This window comes from Diadema setosum, chromosome 13 (assembly GCF_964275005.1).
Source record: "Diadema setosum chromosome 13, eeDiaSeto1, whole genome shotgun sequence".
Taxonomy (NCBI): domain Eukaryota; kingdom Metazoa; phylum Echinodermata; class Echinoidea; order Diadematoida; family Diadematidae; genus Diadema; species Diadema setosum.
In genome coordinates this window covers 20,445,021-20,463,966 of record NC_092697.1, presented here as the reverse complement: position 1 = coordinate 20,463,966, position 18,946 = coordinate 20,445,021, and the positions used below count along the sequence as shown (strand labels likewise).

General features: G+C 37.8%; 1 protein-coding gene across 1 annotated transcript in view; it reads left to right on the top strand.

The window, feature by feature from the left end:
- Positions 1-18,946, top strand: part of LOC140236895 (proteasome adapter and scaffold protein ECM29-like) — a 198,364-nt gene that overhangs the window by 58,129 nt on the left and 121,289 nt on the right. Inside the window, 5 exon segments of the mRNA XM_072316830.1 lie at positions 3,661-3,832; positions 4,836-5,089; positions 7,571-7,672; positions 13,624-13,851; positions 15,240-15,354. Of these exon segments, the coding sequence (XP_072172931.1) occupies positions 3,661-3,832; positions 4,836-5,089; positions 7,571-7,672; positions 13,624-13,851; positions 15,240-15,354 (871 nt within the window).

Here is an 18,946-nt window from a genome sequence, read left to right as displayed (position 1 = left end):
TGGAAAGTTAATAGGATGCTATCTCATTAATTCTGTTTAAATGTTACATTTAAGAAAGAGCATAAAGTTGTTTGAACTTTCATGCCTAGTTTGAAAACACATGTACATGTGTATAAAAAGTGATGGTTTAGGATTCGATGACAGTTCTTTATCCAAAGGTTCGTTGTTACTAAAGTTCGTTATTCTGAATGCACCTAATTTTGAAGGTTTGCCATTTCCAGGATTTGTTATTCCAAAGGTTCGTTAATCCAAAAATGAAATAAGGTTCATTATTCTGAAGCTTCGTTCTTGTGAAGATTCATTATTCTGAAAGTTCGTAATTCCAGAAGTGAGATAAGGTTCTTTGTACCTAAGGTTCGTTGATCCGAAAATGAAATAATGTTCGTTATTCTGAAGATTTGTTCATCCAAAAAAGAGAAAGATTTGTTATTCCAAAGGTTGATCAATCGGAATATAAAATGAGGTTCATTATTCTGAAGGTTTGCTAAAACTGAAATGAGAATGGTTAGTTATCGTGATGGTTTGTTTATTTGAAGACGATATGAGGTTTTAATTCCAAAGTTTTGATAGTGTACTCACCCTTTTTTGTCACTTTTGGATTAGCAAACTTTATTTCATGTTCCAATAAACAAATTTTAGGGGAAACAAAGATTCCTATCATTTTTGGAGTGAGGAACCTTTGTAATACCTACCTTATTTAATTGTTGGATAAACAAACCTTACGAGTAACAAACCTTCAGAATAATGCCACAATGCTCGTAATAACGAACGCTATTTCATTTTAAAATTAACAAGCATCTACCGGTATATCAGACTTTCTGTGTTTTGTAATAACAAACCTCAGAATATCAAACCTTATTTCATTGTGTTCTCCAAAGATAAGTGTGTTACACAGGGAGTGAACACAGAGTGATGTGAAGCATCCGCCCATGCAAAGACGCTTTGTAAATGCTTGTTCCGCTAGGTATTTTTGTTTAAGAGCAATCCGCACTTTGTTATAACGGAGCGCATTGTTTTTGTTTTTCTTCGTCAGTGGCGCTCAGAGAAGACTTCGTTATAACAAAAATTTTGCTATAAATGGGTTCGTTGTAAACTAATTTTGTACCATAGACTTTAATGACGATCATTTTGGGACCTGAATTTTTACTTCATTTTAACAAAATCTCATTACAATCATGTTCATTGCATTAAAGGGAGTGTACAGTTCTGGTCAAGGTGAGGATTTAGCTTTTAACATTTTGCGAGATATTCAGAAACCACTCTATGAGATGTCAAAGAGCATGCAATTCTAAGGGGTATCAAAAGTTTATTTGATGAAAATCGGTTTTGAAATGGCTGAGATATCCAAAAACAAGGTGAAACAAAGAGATCCTGATAAAAGGCATTGCCTGTCGCCTTTTATTATTATCACTTTTTTGGATATCTCGGCCATTTGAAAACCAATTTTCATCAAATAAACGTTGAATCCTTCTTAAAATTACATGCTCTTTCATATTTCATAAGAGGTTTCTCATTATCTCACTGAGGAATGTTCAAAACATGAATCCCCACCTCAACCAGTACTGTACAGTCCCTTTAAAGGTAGGGAATCCCATTTGCATGCCTTAACCCGTTCCTTACGGGAACCTGGTTTACCAGGTTCCCGTGGGAGCAACTGATACACGGGAACCTGGTTTACCAGGTTCCCAAAATGAAGACAAGGATGCCTGCTTCAGTGGCCTAAATTCATGTTTCTTTGTGTTAAAATGCTCAGAAAAGTGGATTTGATAAAAAGATCAGAGTTTATTCTATCAGGATTTGTTCTCCTGCTGTTAAAAAAAAGGGGGTTTTACAGTATTATGTACCTTTTCCTGATTTAGTTTTTTGCTTGTTCAGCTGTAAACTCGTACGAACATGTACATAATGATCAAGGCTGAGATCAGTTAGAAATGTGGGTTCGCTGATCCCAGTCACCTCATTCAGGTACCTGGTTTTGTGTAGAACAAAAGATTCTGAGAGCTCATCAGCGCACACTCTATTCATACCTCGCACCCGATCGATATTTCCATTGTTCACGGGCACATGTAGTTGACCGTAGAAAGGGGGACACAATGAATCGCTTGATTGCCTTCACACAGCTGGATTACCAACCTGTGTTCCTCTCTGTCGACGGGCGAAAAGAATCTCGGGGGGGGGGGGCATTAAAGGCACTCAGAGAATTGCAGAAGGAACGGGTTAAATGAAGAGTTGTATACATACAGTGGTATGTTGAAGAGAGTATCATTTTAGAAACGCCCATAAAATATTGAAAGTGGAAGGTAACATTTAGTACATTTTTATTGACCGTTAGATTTTGAATTGAATTTTTTTCGGGGCTCACCGTAAATTCCAGTACATTGCTAGGCTACCTTTGCAGACCCATGCACTGCATGTGTGTCCATCATGTATATTTTGTGAAGAAAGTTCATCAAAACTTACAAACATTTCTATATACATTCTTGCCACACACTCTTTATGCTATTACATTAGCTCTTATACTTTTAGATTTGTGTTTATAGATGAAAAAATACAGAAGACTGCAACAAAAAGGCTTAAGTGTGGCTGACACACAGAACTACTGAGTAGTTGAGTTTTGTGCATTATTCAAATTGTAGATACAATGTAACTGTTGACTTCCAAATTTCTCAGCAGTGGCCTAAACAAGTCCCCTGAGGTTCATATTTAATGTTTTGCTGCATTTTGGGAGGTCTGTAAAAGGTATCCCCTACCTTTAACCTGAGTGCAGGATAGCTTCTTTGTGTTGTATGTACTCGAAATTCAAGCATAGTTGATAATAGCTTAACACAGGTAGCCACTTGTATCCATGTCTGTAGGTATTTTAGTAAGTATTCTCAACATCATAAGCTGACAATACAGACAGCATTAATACAGGTTTATTAGGTAACCTTTTTTCTGGAGATCACACTTTGATAATGTCAGAATCCATCTTTATATCTGTGTTTTCATCTCATTTCTGAACTTGAAACTTCTTGACTTCTAGATGACATGGTTACAACTTCAGTTTGATTACTGATGTGTGACATTGGAATGAAGTCACTTTGTAAAATCATTTTAATTGTCTGTATCTCCGTTACTAAATTTCAGTTTTTAATGAAACGTGGTAGGTACATGCTGTATTTTGTTTAATGAAATATGTGTACAACACAAAATTATTGCAGGGTTTGCACGCATCAAAATTTTAAAATGCTGCAAATGATCTAAAAATCCACATTATGTTTCAGGCCTTTTTACTAGTAAGAATTTAAAATTTAGCTCTTTAAATGACCCTTTCATTCTCGATATCTCTGTACACCCTTTTATTTTGAAAAAAAAAAAATCATTCCCAGCTCCTATTTTAGACCTTTTCATATTGCAGTTCCCTTTGGATTACCCTTTTATTCTCAGTACCTCAGTAGTGAGTACACCCTTTATTTTGCAGAAGAATTTCTATAACCTTTTCATTTTTAGCTCTCTTGTAATAGACCCTTTCAAATTACAGTAGTTTGCTAAGTTTGCTTGTTTCCCCAGTTTGTTGTGTTCTTCATAGATACAAGTCTGCAAGAATGTAATGCATGGACAGTTAACTTTTGACACTTTGGCGAGCCCTTAACCCACTGGGTCTCATGTTTTTATTGCATTTAGTCAGTTGAATGCCAGCATGGATCCATTTTGGCAATGGGATACATCATTGGATGTCAGTTTCATCTCACAAAGAAAGCTGCCAAGAACCAAATGGAAGATGATATGGACATTGACAGAACTCCTTCACAAACTCCCCTGCAGGCTACCATCATCAGTGCAACGCAGCTCTTGGGTAAATAACAGATTCAGGCATTAATTTGGGCCTTTTCTGTCTTTCTTCATATTTGTCTTCATCCTTTTGAAGAGTAAACAGGGGTCATACACTACTGTTGAACCAGAAACCTCAGCGAAATTTATGAGTAGGAATGATTCATGTAAATGAAATGCTTGTGAAAGTTGTCCACACACTGAGAAGGCCATCAGCTCCGATTTACAAAATGTTTCTGGTTTTACAGTATACTTCAAAAGATGTATAAAATAGAAATGCAATGTCCAATATGCTAATACAACCAATCTTGTGTTTCCAATAAAAATATATGACCAAAACTACTTTACAACTTGCTGAATCTTTGCTGTTCCCTTGAGATAATGAGCCTTATGCCTAAAGAGTAGCAATTGCTTGCAACAAGCTAAATGCACAAGCTTCATGAAACTTCATGCATATACATGCACTGCTTGACAGTGATTCTATTTGGAAGTTTTTATCATGAGGCCAAAGTTCAAAGGTCAGGTTAAAATGCTCATATTACATTTTCTTTTTCTCCATACCGGAATGTACGTGTACCTTAGAAATGACTTTTAGTTAATGTATACATGTATATACTGCACAGTGATTCTAGAGAGAAAGGTCCCCATGGGCTCGCAGTATTGTCATAAAAATGGATGTTTTAGTACTAGTTAGTGATTATTTGAAGAATTGTGGATCATTGGGTCAAGTAAAAATGCTGCAATTCCCAAATACCAATACCTTCTCTTTTAAACGATTTAGCCATCCATCCTAGTGAACCTAGGTCAAGGAAATTAATCAGTCTACACATTTGTGACAAACATGTCATTTCACTTTTTTCTTTCTTTTTTTTTGGGCCAATGATGTGAAACTGTCTTGTCACTTGGTCAAGACATACTCTAGACCTATTGGGAGAACTATGCAATATGGGGGAGGCATACCAGTCACCATAGCGACATTTCTAGTTTGCTTGTGTGTTTGTTTGTTTTTTCACATACCTTTCTCCAAGTGTCAAGTGTGGATAACAGCAACATGTTAATTAGTCACGGTGCTTGTGTGGCCCTTGGAGAAATAGCTCGCAATGGACCTCTACCTATCCCTGATGGTCAGCTTCTGGAAACAGGTGCAGATGATGCAAAGTCTGATGACATCAAAAAAAGCAAAAAGGGGAAGATGCCTGGTAGAGGATCGGCAGAGATATCAAAAGCAGGTCTCATACAGACATTGGTCAGCAAGTTGGATTCCATTAGATTTTCTATGAAGGTATGTTTCATTCCTTTTCATTTCCTCACTTTCATCCCATCCCACATTGCATGTAGTCCTGCCAACAAACTTTCACTGATTTTTTCTTTAGTTCACCTCAGCTCTGGTGAGCTGTTTTATTTACTATTCTCCTGGAGCTCATTGTTATGTGACATGAAAGTGATGACAACTGAAGAATGCATGGAAGAGACAGGTGGAGGACAAGCTTGGGAACGTCTGCTTGAGGAAGGAGGACACCCCAAATCGGGCAAGGTGGTAAAAAGGTGTTAGAGCGGTTGCTGTGAGAATGAGATAAATCTGGCCACCTTGTTAATGGGGACAAACCCTGATCGAAAATGGAGGATGTGTGATATGAGGAGTTGCTCGTTCATTGTTTGTTGTTTACAAACTCATTACATTTTCATCTTCTTTTGAGACCATTATCACTTTGAGCTGACCTTGGCAGGAATTAAAATTCTTTGGGACAAATTTTTACAGATGATATGTAGTGACCCCCATGGCAGGGCACCCATATTTGCCTACCTGTAAATATCTGAAGTCATCTTCTTTATAGTTTGGCCAAGTTGTAGTAATTTTATATTCTAAGGGTTAAGAAAATGGGTTGTAGGGAGTAAAAGTAATGAGATGAGGCCCAATGGTGAGAAATTGATATTTTAATATTTTCTCTCTGTTGCACAATCAGATTTTCACCAAGCCATGCATAAATCTTTCTCTAGGTCTTGTGATACTGAGTTGCTTCAATAAATAGCACATGTCCTCCTATGGGCAGTCAGGGACATGTTATGGCTTCCAGTGTTCAAAGCATCAGAATATTCTCTTATGTTTCCCTCTCCAAACCTAACAAGTAGTGCAGGCAAATCATACCATAGATGCTTTGGGGTGGCCAAAATATTTATGTAGAGGGCATATTATTAACGTTTTCCTTGAAACTCTGCAGGATCATCATATACAATAGGATCAATGTAATACAAATATATTCAAATTTTACATGAATGCAATATTAAGGACTAGAAGCAGGCCCTTAGAAAGCACCAAGCCAAATGGTGTCTGATACAATCTTTTCTTCAGCAGATCAAGTAGTGTAATGTTTTTGTGAATAATATTGTGTGTGAATACTTTAATTGGTGCAAAATACCCCACTGAATATTTCCTGCTATTTTTTTTTTTTTTTTTTTTTGGGGGGGGGGAACAAAAGGTGAAAAAAAAGGCTGAATAATCCTGATATGTTAATGTTAACATACAGTGTAAATGTTCCCGTCACATTTAGCGAGGCACATGTACTCTGTTTTACTTTCTAAAGGCCCTGTCACATCTTTCTGGGCGAGCTACAAAGTTAGCTTGTCACAAGTAGGGATTTTCCAGCACTCAGGAGAATTTTCTGTGGGTGGACAAGGAAGTTGGCGAGTTTCGCACTTGTGTCTTACCTGCTAAACGTGTGCTACTTACCTGCAACTTGCGTGCATTCCGTGTGACCTGCGTGAGAGCTTCGAAACCAATCCATTTTCAGTTACGAGCAACATACATGTATGGTGACTGCAAAGTACCTGCGTTACAGCTGCAAAGTACAATGTACCTTCATGGGAGTTGCCTGCAAGGTGCTGCCGCTAAGGGCCTCATACTGGTGTTCTGCGCGTACCTCTGCAGGCAAACCTCCGCAACTTGTCCAGAACAAGTTTTGAGCATGCTCAAGGCCTTGTCACACCGAGTCTGGGGAAGCCTTGTTGACTTGCGGAGAAAATTTTTGTCACCTGTAGCTCCCTGCAGTTGGCCTGCATCTGACAGTACCTAGCATGTATCTCACCCGTAGTTTTCCAGAGGCGAGCACGCAAGTCCGATTTACCTGCAGCCAAGTTTTGAGCATGACCAAAACTTTTTCTGGGTGATTCTCAGGGATTGCCCACAGAGGTCCACGCAGAACACCAGCAGGAGGCCTGTAGCTGTTGCAAGTCACAGGCAGCTGACCCGCTTGAAGTACATACAGTTCAGCCAGCGATCAAGTTCCCCCTAGATCGTGAAAACGGGCGATCAGTGATCGCATACGCGATCACTGATACGCAATCAATTGATTGTATGCCGAATTGCATACAATCAATTGATTGCGTATGCGATCACTGATCGCCCGTGATCGCGATCTAGGGGGAACTTGATCGCTGGCTGAACTGTAGGTATCCCATGGATCTATACCTATATGCCAAAAGTGCGTGTCATCTGCGGGCATTCTACGAGGATAATATGGGTGTTTTACTGGCAAGGAAAGATGTCGATACTACCAATATCCATGTAGCTGGTCAGTTCTGTGGGCGTGGAGCGAGCTATACGAGCAAATTGCATGTTTTCTTTTTCAGACGTGCATGCTATATGAATACAGTAGCAGTAAGAAGTAGTAGCTGCAATTTTTATTTTTTGAGAATGTATTTTTTTCTTCTGTACATCACAGGGCTTTTTAAATGTGATTTTGTATTTTGTATTTCAACTCCTTAGGTGAAAGAACAAGTGTGCACCACCCTTGGTTTTCTGCCTGTTGGACAACCAAATTTTGAGTTCACCCAAACTGTTTTGGAAGGACTTTTCTCATCAGGAAGTGTGAGTATGATGAAAATTTGAAGAAAAAAAAAAGGAAAGAAATAGGTCGGGTTTAAAGATAATGAAAATTTTCAAAGTTCAATATGTAAGCTCATTCAGGCTGTACAGTTTGTAAGCTTGATAGCAACAAAGGCTCAAGTGAACCTTTGCAATCATGTTTCTGCAATTGATGATGATGATGATCTACAGCATTTATATAGCGCCATATATCTGTTGTAGAAACATTCAAAGGTGCAGACTCCTCCAAGAGAGTTTGTGATTGAATGTCCCCGAAAAATTATGAGACTTGATTGAGGCTTTGAAGTGATCCAGTTTGTCAATTTCACAGAGAAAAGATGGGAGGGAGTTCCAAAGGCGAGGAGCAATTTAGAGGAAAATGCCGTGTCTCCGTATCCCTTGAGATGTTTAATGGGCATGTGGAGAGTAAGGCCAGATGAACGAAGGCCAGGGCGAGGCTGTCGCTGCTCAATTAGGGAAGACACTGTCAGTTATCCTGGGGCCAGACCATGAATGGCCTTAAATGTGAGCAGTAGGATCTTTAAATCAATTCTGTTCTTGATGGGAAGCCAATGCAGCTCAGTTGGCTGTGTGTTGTTGTGAGCTTATTACATTTTTGTCTAGTTTAAGATCCATCTTCAGATTTTGACCAAACTTGACAGGAATCATTGTTTTCGGCAGATTGTAAGTTATTGAATGGTTCAGGAAGTCCCCTTGGGGGCCCAGGGTGGGGCCCAGTGAAGGACTTTGATACTTGTGTATTCAACTTGCTCCAATATGCATTATCAGAAATTCACCAAATTTGGAAAGTATCATTCATAAGAGTAGTCATGACTTTAGTTTAGAGTGTCCAGTGGTAATATCTAGAGGAAATTTTAGAAATGAATGAACAATGAATTGTCCAGAATGACTGATGGAAACAAAGTAGTTATTCATTGCAGTGACAATTGTCATGGCTTAATTGGGCATGTAAAGGGATATTAACCATTTTTGGGGGAGTGCAAATAAATAATAATGATAATAATTAGACAAATTCGTAAGAGCAGCTACAATGCAAATATACTCTACTGTTATGTGATTTGAAGACAGCAAGTGATGTGGCTTTCCTCATTTTCTCAGGTAATTCCAAAGTTTTGGAGCAGCACAATTGTTCAAAGTCACATGTTCACAATCATGAAAAGACTTACATCATTAATGCTAGAAAGGAATCATCATTAGGTGTTGAGATACACAAAGTTATTTTAAAATGATCCCATGTTTCTCACAATTTGGCTCAGAAGTGGGGTCTTGAAGAGATGACCTGCATTGTGTACATACAACTGTAACCTTCAGCATACCCGCTACTGGGATTTTAAAACCACCTTGAATCCACTAAGAAGGGGTTTTTAGATTCCCCTAAAACTTGGCATACTATTAAAAAGTAAGCACAGAAATAGAAAACCAACATTCTTTACCCAAAACATGTATTTTCAAACCTACTTGGATATTGACTTGTGCAACTTTTTAAGTGTCTTATGATGTATGGTAATACACTTTAACCAGTTACTTCGGCAATACATGTACTATAAAAGTGGAAATTTTCATGGTGTGGAGATTTTTTCGCATTTGCGTAACTAGAAACTATCGTGAAAATGTAAGCACTTGAATAATTTTGCTTGTTATACAATGTTTGTACTGTCTTGATTCCATGGAATTAAAAACATGCAAAATTCATCACATTCAGCAAAGCATGAAAGATGACTAAGGAAAAACAAAAAATATCCACTTGTACAGTATTCACTCTCCACAGTCAACTGCATGTGCCATAAACTATTCAACATATGAATTGCACATGAGATATGAATAGAGCATGCACTGGGCTTGCAAATTGCACTGAAATCACAGAAAAAAAAACCAGTTTATAGAATATTGATTATTCAATATTATTTACATAAATTAAGCCCAAATCAGTGATTTGGAAGTGTTAAATATAGATGCCAGCTTTCATGTTATTTAAACTGAAACTGAAATTAATTGTTTGATATTGATACCTTCATACTCGCATAAAATTTAATGTTTAACTTTCTTTTCAAATTGTGTAGGCATTGATGCCTCATAGCTCACTACTGTGAGTAATGAGCAACACATGCAAAATCTGCATGCATGAAATAAGATAGCTAACTTCTTTTTCAGATTGTGTAGGCAGCAGCATGCACTGCAAGGCTCACAATGACATGCAAGTCGACATTGATATCACAGGCTTCCCGACAACTGATTTGGTTTGAATTTATATGAGTGATGGAATATAAGCTATGAAGTATTTCCTGTAATTTTGGTGCATTTTGGTAAGGTGAATTTAAGACATCTACTTGAATACAAAAGTAGGCCTACATACGCGATGCACCTGTCATGCAGTAAGTTTGCATCATAATAAGTAAATCTTCCTTTTGGTCGTTTTAGGCATAGAATGTATACCACAACTTGTACAAATATACATGTACATTAAGCTGTAATTTTACGCGTACAGATATTTTTGCGAATGAAGAAGTCTCAGACATTTTCGCAAGATGTTGTTTTCACGAATTGTAACTGAAGCTATGGTATCAAAGTGTACTAGCAGTGCTCACCGTTAATCAGGAGGGGTTGGGAGACATGTTTTTTTCCTGTTTAAGCGGTGCTCCCACTTATATGTGAAAGGGTGTATACACTTCTGGTTGAGGTGAGTGATTTAGCTTTTAATGTTTTGCGAGAAATTCAGAAACCACCCTATGACATATCAAAGAGCATGCAATTCTAAGGGGCATCAAAAGTTTATTTGATGAAAATCGGTTTTGAAATGGCTGAGATATCCAAAAACAAGGTGAAACAAAGAGATCCTGATAAAAGGCGTGGCCTGTTGCCTTTTATTATTATCACTTTTTATGCCTCCGCCACGAAGTGGTGCGGGAGGCATTATGTTTTCGGGTTGTCCGTACGTCCGTCCGCTTTCGTTTACGCGATAACTTGAGTAATATGTACTGGAATTTTACCAAACTTGGTCCAAGTATGAAGTATGATGGGGCAACGATTTGATAAGATTTTGGGTGAAATCGGCTAAAGGTCAAAGGTCAAAGGTCAAGGTCAAATCATGAAATTGTATCCGTTTACGCGATAACTCAAGACTGTATGGAGCAAATTTCACCAAACTTTGTTGGAGGATGATGTATGATGGGACAATTACTTGATTAGTTTTTCAGTGAAATCGGACAGAGGTCAAAGGTCAAAGATCAAGGTCAAATCCTAAAATTTATCTGTTTATGTGATAACTCAAAACTGGATGAAGCAGCTTTCACCAAACTTAGACCAAGGATGATTTATGATGAGACAATTAGTTGAGTAGATTCTAGTGACATTGAAAAGAGGTCAAAGGTCAAAAGGTCAAGGTCAAATGCTAAAAATGTTGCTATTTCCCCCATATCTATGCAATGCCCGCAGTTATTTTCTTGAAACTTAGTGTAGACATGTACTACTGCGTAAGGATTCTCCAGAGAGAGTTTCATGTCATAAGGTCAAAGGTCAAAAGGTCAAAGGTTAGGTGAAAATGTTGCAATATCACTTTTCTCGCAAATGGTTCAATGTACCTTCATGGAACATGGTACATATGCATGTACTGACTGGCAGGGATTATCTAGGGAATTTAGGGGTCATGGGTCAATAGTTAGGGGTTCAAAGGTCAAGGTCAACTCCTCAAAATGTTACTACTGTATTTCCCTCATACATGTATACTAGTATATGCAATGATTGCATTATTAGTTTTAAAAGTGTTTAATATACATGTGTATGTACATGTATTACTTGATGGAGATTCTCTTGGAAATTTCCAGCCAGAAGGTCAAAGGTCAAAGGTTAAGGGTCAAAGGTCAGGTTTAAATTAAAAAAAAAATTGTACTGTAATTACACTCTTTCTTCATACCTTGAAAATTATACTCAATGCATAAATTTATAATAAGGTCGGTCAGAAGTCAAGTAAACATTTTCAATTCCCCAAATATGTGTACATGCACTCTTTAATAGACAATTATAGCAAACCCAGTTCGTGGAAAGTGAACATTCAAGATATTTCTGACAAACCTGTTATTTCGATATTTTGCCAGTTATGTGAAACTGTCATCACACATTGTCAAGACATTGTACTATACACCTATTGGGAGAATCATGCATTATGGCGGAGGCATCAGTCGCCGTAGCGACATTTCTAGTTTTTGGATATCTCAGCCATTTGAAAACCATTTTTCATCAAATAAATGTTGAATCCTTCTTAAAATTACATGCTCTGTCATATTTCATAAGAGGTTTCTCATTATCTCACTTAGGAATGTTCAAAACATGAATCCCTACTGCAACCAGTACTGTACAGTCCCTTTAAGTGGTGGCCGGTATCAGTGTGCAAACCACACAACATGAAGTCAAGTATATGGGCATTACACTAAACTACATGTATGCACAACTATCAAACCCGCCGAGAACCACAGCAACAAATACATGCGCACTACGACACGCATACACACAATGGCGATAAGAAAAGACACAGCAGTCTTATAATTTTGGCAAATGTATCATCGATACAAACCTTTATTTGATCCACAAAATAATCTGTGTTTAGAGTTAAAAAGTACACATACCAAGTCATGATGCCTACCCTATTAATGCAGAGAAAGAGTCAGCTATGCTAACTTCCACACGCTGTTTATATGTTAACAACATGCCCATCACAACGACACTGATTGCGACGATCACACGAATACATATTTCTCATATTCATGCCCCATGTTATGCTGTCTCACACAAACACACACACGGCATTTATGCTATGCACGAACAGGAATAGTATGTGCCGCATGCGGGGAAGGCAACTCTCCGTATTGCACTGAAGGGGTGGCATACAGTGTAAGTACTTGACCGACAAGTATGTCTAATTCCGCGAAAAACTTCTCATTTATAATAATGACATTTGCTGGGTCAGTTTTTCGCTTCTTTAGACAGTTATAAGCTCAATTTATCAAGCGTCTCTTGATGAATGAAGCGTAAGTTCATTCTTGCATGTAAGTCTGTTTCATAAAGATACTTTGCTTGATTTCAAGAAAAATCAAGCTTAAAGGGACTGTACAGTACTGGTTGAAGTAAGGATTCATGTTTTGAACATTCCTAAGTGAGATAATGAAAAGCCTCTTATGAAATATGAAAGAGCATGTAATTTTAAGAAGGATTCAACGTTTATTTGATGAAAATTGGTTTTCAAATGGCTGAGATATCCAAGAAAGTGCTAATAATAAAAGGCGACATGCCCCAACTTTATTAGTATCTCTTTGTTTCACCTTGTTTTTGGATATCTCAGCCATTTCAAAACCGATTTTCATCGAATAAACTTTTGATACCCCTTAGAACTGCATGCTCTTTGACATCTCATAGAGTGGTTTCTGAATATCTCACAAAACGTTAAAAGCTGAATCTTCACCTCGACCAGAACTGTACATACCCTTTAACTTTAACCATATCGAACATAACTTTGAGACTGATAGAAATCAAGCAAGCATAAGGATACGCTGCGTAGCCAGGTCAATCACAATTCTTCATTAAACAGGGCCATGGTATACCAGAACGGAAGGGTTGATAAAAGGACAGTACATATTTTGTGTTGGATATTTGTTGATATGCAGCAGTTAGACTTTGGTTTTATTTTTACCTCTGTTTTATTCTTGCCTCTTTGTTTTTTCAGAGTTGGAAAGGCATGCCATACTCACTTGTGTAGTATATCAGAGCTTCAGTTTGAACACAAGATGTATTTGATGATACTCTTTGCTAGCAGGTTGGTGATTTCATCACCTTCTGTAGAATTGATGAAATTGATGTGTGGTACAGAGTATTTAACACCCATGCTTAAGTAGTAATATTATTATGATCTTGTTTGTGACTCAATGGTCTGTTTGATGACACAGAGCAAGCAAGTTGAACTCCACTTCAGTGTTGGAGATGCCCTTGCACAGGCCTCGCTTGGAACCCTGTCATCAGCCAGCCGGGATGTATGGACAGAAGATGAGCAGCCTCCATCCACAAGTGCCATATTGGAGAAACGTGGGGAGAATGGTTCAATAGACTGGGTGGAGTGGACATTGAATAGGATCCTGAAAGAGGAGATCAAAAGTCAAAACCCTCACAAGAGACACGTGAGTCAGACAGTCTATCCCACATTGAGACATGATAAAGTAAAAATTGCTGTTGAGCAATGACTGGAATAAAACACATTGCATTTTTTGTATGTTTATTAAAAAAATCATATCTCAAATTCTGTAATGTGGCATGCAACCAAGTGCATCAGTGAATTCTGCTGTCCCCATACAGTACCTTTGGATGCAACCTCAAGTTTATTTTCTGTGGACAGCCTGAAGAAAGCGTAGAGCCTCAGTGGAGCTACCTTATTCTTAATTTTTTTTTTCTCTCTAATGCTGACTACACATGTGTACCATGTAGTTATTAATGTGTCACTGATGTATGTGTAGTTTTGGTAATATGTGTGGTAGCTGGTGCAAGACTAATATGGCATGCATAGGCATCTACTTGTAGTAATTGACCATACAATGCCCATTAAACATACCAAAATGTATGCCTTAGCACTTTATCCACTCTCAAACCCTCATACACGTAGCATTTTTTTAAATATATTTTTTACACCCATTTTTAAGACTTTTTGAGGGGAAATATGAAAAATAGATGGGGTTTTTCTGGAAATTTTATTCATTCAACTGAAATGACACCTGAAAATGAGGTAATTGTCCCCGCCGAACGAGTTCGAGCAGGGGACTATGAAATGGGCTCCGTACGTGTGTGTGTCCGTGTGTCCGTCTGTCCGTCCGTCCGTCCGTCCGTCTGTGCGTCCGTGTGTGATCAAAATGTTCAATTTGCTACTTCTCTGTCATTTATGAGCCAATTTTGATTCTGTTTGCTTTATATGATAGCACTACATGGGAGCTTTGAAACTTCTACACAGAATTTCAGTTGTGACCTTTGACCTTGACCTTTGACCTATATTGTACATTTTGCTTCAAAATGCTACTCCTTCACCATTTCTAACCCGATTTCGATTCCGTTTTCTTTATGTGATGGCACTAGGTGAGGGCTTCAAAACTTCTACACAGAATTTTGGCCTTTGACTTCTTTGACCTTTGACCTTGATTTTTGACCTATATTGTACATTGGCTACAAAATGCTACTCCTTCGCCATTTCTATCAAAACCCGATTTCGATTCCGTTTGCTTTTTGTGATGGCACTAGGTGAGGGCTTCAAAACTTCTACACAGAATTTTGACCTTTGACTTCTTTGACCTTTGACCTTGATTTTTTACCGATATTGTACATTTTGCTACTAAATGCTACTTCCGGCGGGGACACATTTTACGCACCGCGTAATTTCTACTTTTCCTTGTTATTATATACACTGGAATTGTTTGTTTTAAGTTTAGGTAAATGATTAGACTGAGTATTTGAAATATGCAGGGTCAGTAGTGTTCATTAATTGCTCTTGTATTTTATGTGTATTCAATGTGTCATGATGCAGGCAGCTTGCTTGTGGCTCCTGTCTCTTGTGAAAAAGTGCAGCAGCCATCCATTTGTCCAGGAACACCTTGGTGATGTGCAGAGGGCTTTCATTGACATGCTGTCAGAAAATGATGGTAAGTACACAAGAATTATCCTACCCCTCTTTTTCTATTTCTCTCTTTTCTACATTATTATGTTTCTAGCAGACTGGATACAAGAGTCTTGTTACCTGAAATGAAAGAAAAATGCGCATGTTGTTATGGTCATTATGTCTTTCATTTTGATACTTCTTTTTTTTTTTTATTCAAACAGTCTAGTCTGCATATTTCTAACTTATTGCTCTGTATGGCCACATAAATCTAAATCTCTGTCTCATTATGCTCCCTTCTCTTCATCATCGGTGAGAATACCGATAACACTTTCCTATTAACCTATCTAAATAATGAAAAGAAAGGAGCACTCTCTGGAAAAGAGTGTTTACAGAGAAAGAGGCTTTGGAATTTAGAGTCTATTCAAGTGCTTAATCTCACCAAGCTGTCCTCTGTACAATGAATGGGACACAAAAACAGGATGTAAAACTCCACAGTAACTAGAAATGATTGTGGTTATTTGCACACTATAATCAAAATCACTTGACAAATGACAGGGTGCCTGAAATTTTTGCGTTGTAATTAACTGTTGGGTGTTGACGGCGTGATAAATTGCTGGAGTTCTGTTCTGCTACTGTCGATGATATCAATCGACCAGCACATGGACTATGAATTACTTAACATATATAAATGAATAAATAAATACAGTGCTCACTGCTTAATCATGAGGGGTCAGGAGACAAGTTTTTCTCCCATTTAAGCAGTGCTCCCGCTTAAATGGTAGCTGGTATTGGCCCATACAAACCACACAACACGTAGCCCAGTATGTGGGGATTACACTAAACCATGCAGTTATCAAACTCACTGATAACGACAGCAACAAGCACACAAGCGCTATGAAATGCATACACAAAACAGCAAAAAAAAAAAAAGGCACAAAAGTCTCATGATTATGGCAAATGTGTATCATCGGAACAAACCTTCATTCATTTGATCCACAAAATAACCCTGTTTTTAGAGGGGATCACAATGCCTACGTGTATTGCCTGATCAATGCATAGAAAGAGGCAGCACTGCTTACTATAACACACTGTTTAAAGGTAGGGAATCCCATTTGCATGCCTTAAATGAAGAGTTGTACATACAGTGGTACAGAATGTTGAAGAGTGTGTCATTTTAGAAACTCCCATAAAGTGTTGAAAGTGGAAGGTAACATTTAGTACATTTTTATTGACCGTTAGATTTTGAATTGAATTTTTTTCGGGGCTCACCGTAAATTCCAGTACATTACTAGGCTACCTTTGCAGACCCATGCACTGCATGTGTGTCCATCATGTATATTTTGTGAAGAAAGTTCAATAAAACTTACAAACATTTCTATATACATTCATGCCACACACTCTATATGTTATTACATCAGCTTTTATACTTTTAGATTTGTGTTTATAGATAAAAAATACAGAAGACTGCAACAAAAAGGCTTAAGTGTGGCTGACACACAGAACTACTGAGTAGTTGAGTTTTGTGCATTATTCAAATTGTTGATAACTGTTGACTTCCAAATTTCTCAGCAGTGGCCTAAACAAGTCCCCTGAGGTTCATATTTAATGTTTTGCTGCATTTTGAGAGGTCTGTAAAAGGTATCCCCTACCTTTAACGTGTTAACAATATGCACAGCACGACGACCTGATTGTGACGATTGTATGCACACATTATTTTTTTTTTTTCATGCCTCCTTATGCTGTCTGTCACACACGCAAATACACACTGCATGGATACTATGTACATGAACAGCAGGAGTATGGGCCACATGCGGGAAAGGTGACTCTCAGTATTGCAGTGAAGGGGTGGCACAGTATACGTGCATAAGTAGAAGCCGATGACGCTCGATAAGGCTATGTCTTACTGTGTACGACAAATGTTTAGACTGCAGTCGGCATAATCTAGCTGGAATTGATAGAAAATAACCCTTCTTGTAAGCAAATAAAATCCCTGTGATTACTTCTTAGGGTTTACTTATTATTTCAAGACATTAATGATGGACACTGCAAGTGTTTCAGCCAAAATTTGTCCCAATAAAGTGGTTTATGGTTCCAATTAAGCAGTGGATATAAACACATGAAAATTTTGAATTTGTTACATCAAGTTTTGTTGCACTGAAGAGGGGTTCCCGCTTAAGCAGTCCCCAATTAATGGATGAACACTGTATATCGTCGGTTGAGAATAAGAAGGGCGTTAGTTGTCACTAAACCCATAGGCCCGAATTCACGAAGGTGGTACAAACAAAACCATGGTTTAAACCATGGACAAAAACCATGGAGCGCCAAGTGTCGCACGGAATATTTCGTTACGAAATTGGTCATTTCGTCGATAAAATGACAGGTTTCGTAAACGAAATTAATTCGTGACGAAATATTCCATGCGACACTTGGCGCTCCATGATTTTTGTCCATGGTTTAAACCATAGTTTCATTTGTACCACCTTCGTGAATTCGGGCCATAGTGTTCGAGACAACTTAACGCCCTTCTCATTCTCAACAGACGATATATGAGTTAAGAAACAAAGTGGTAATACATTTTTGGCCAATAAAGCATGAGCTTATTTAACTCATATTTTTGGCATCCTACACCTTCTTCAGGAGTCTTGAGTCTTCAGGAGTACAATTGTAGATGACGGTATCAAAACAAAGCAAAACAAAAATTGAACAAGTACAATTGTAGAGCACACACTCATAGACAGACTTAGTTGCTATGAGACATGGCTGGGGGTGCGCACTCTTTACAATGATGTTGCCATGTAGACGCAATGTTGTCACGGCACGCATAAGGAGGAGAGCATTGACAAGTTTATTACGTAATAATGACGTTCAATTTAAACATCATATCACTTATTATTATCACATGCAATGATGAGATACCAAGTAACTGTACTTATCAACGTATCATAAGTCAAAGAATAATAGATAAAATTAGGAATAGATTAATAAGTGCTCCAATGATTGAGCTTTTTCATAACTTACACTGATAGTATAGACTGTAGTATATAGTAATCATCAATAAGATGAAGTCGGTGTAAGAATTCCAGTTGAGAAACGGGTGAAATTATCAATTAAAGAAGCTACAATTCAGTGTCTCATTGTAATTTAATCAGATTTGAACATGCAAGTATGATACTGTAAAAGTGGATATTTTCGCGTGACTTATTTTTTTGCGCTCGGCCGGATAAGAAGAGTTTCGCGTGTTTTTAATTCCACGGAATCAAGACGTCAACTATAGGAACATACGGCATGCATAAATATTCGCGTGCTTTTATTTTCGCGTTAGTTTCTCATTGCACGAAATGCGCGAAAATTTCAACATCGCGAAAATTTCCACTTTTACAGTATGTAAGTTTGATGGCAGTGTAAAGCCATCCTATCATAGAATGAAACAAACCCTAAGTAAATTGATTATAAAAATTGAGACATTGAATTGTAATTTTTGCTTTAGTGTAAGCCTAGACAGAAAAAACCCAATAATTTCTCGTAACATAAGTGTAAGTGTAAACTACAGTGTGTAATCAATTCAAATTAAAATTGAAAAAATATCTTAGAATCCCCGCCATGACTAATTCCTCTGTCTGATGGAAGAATGAGTA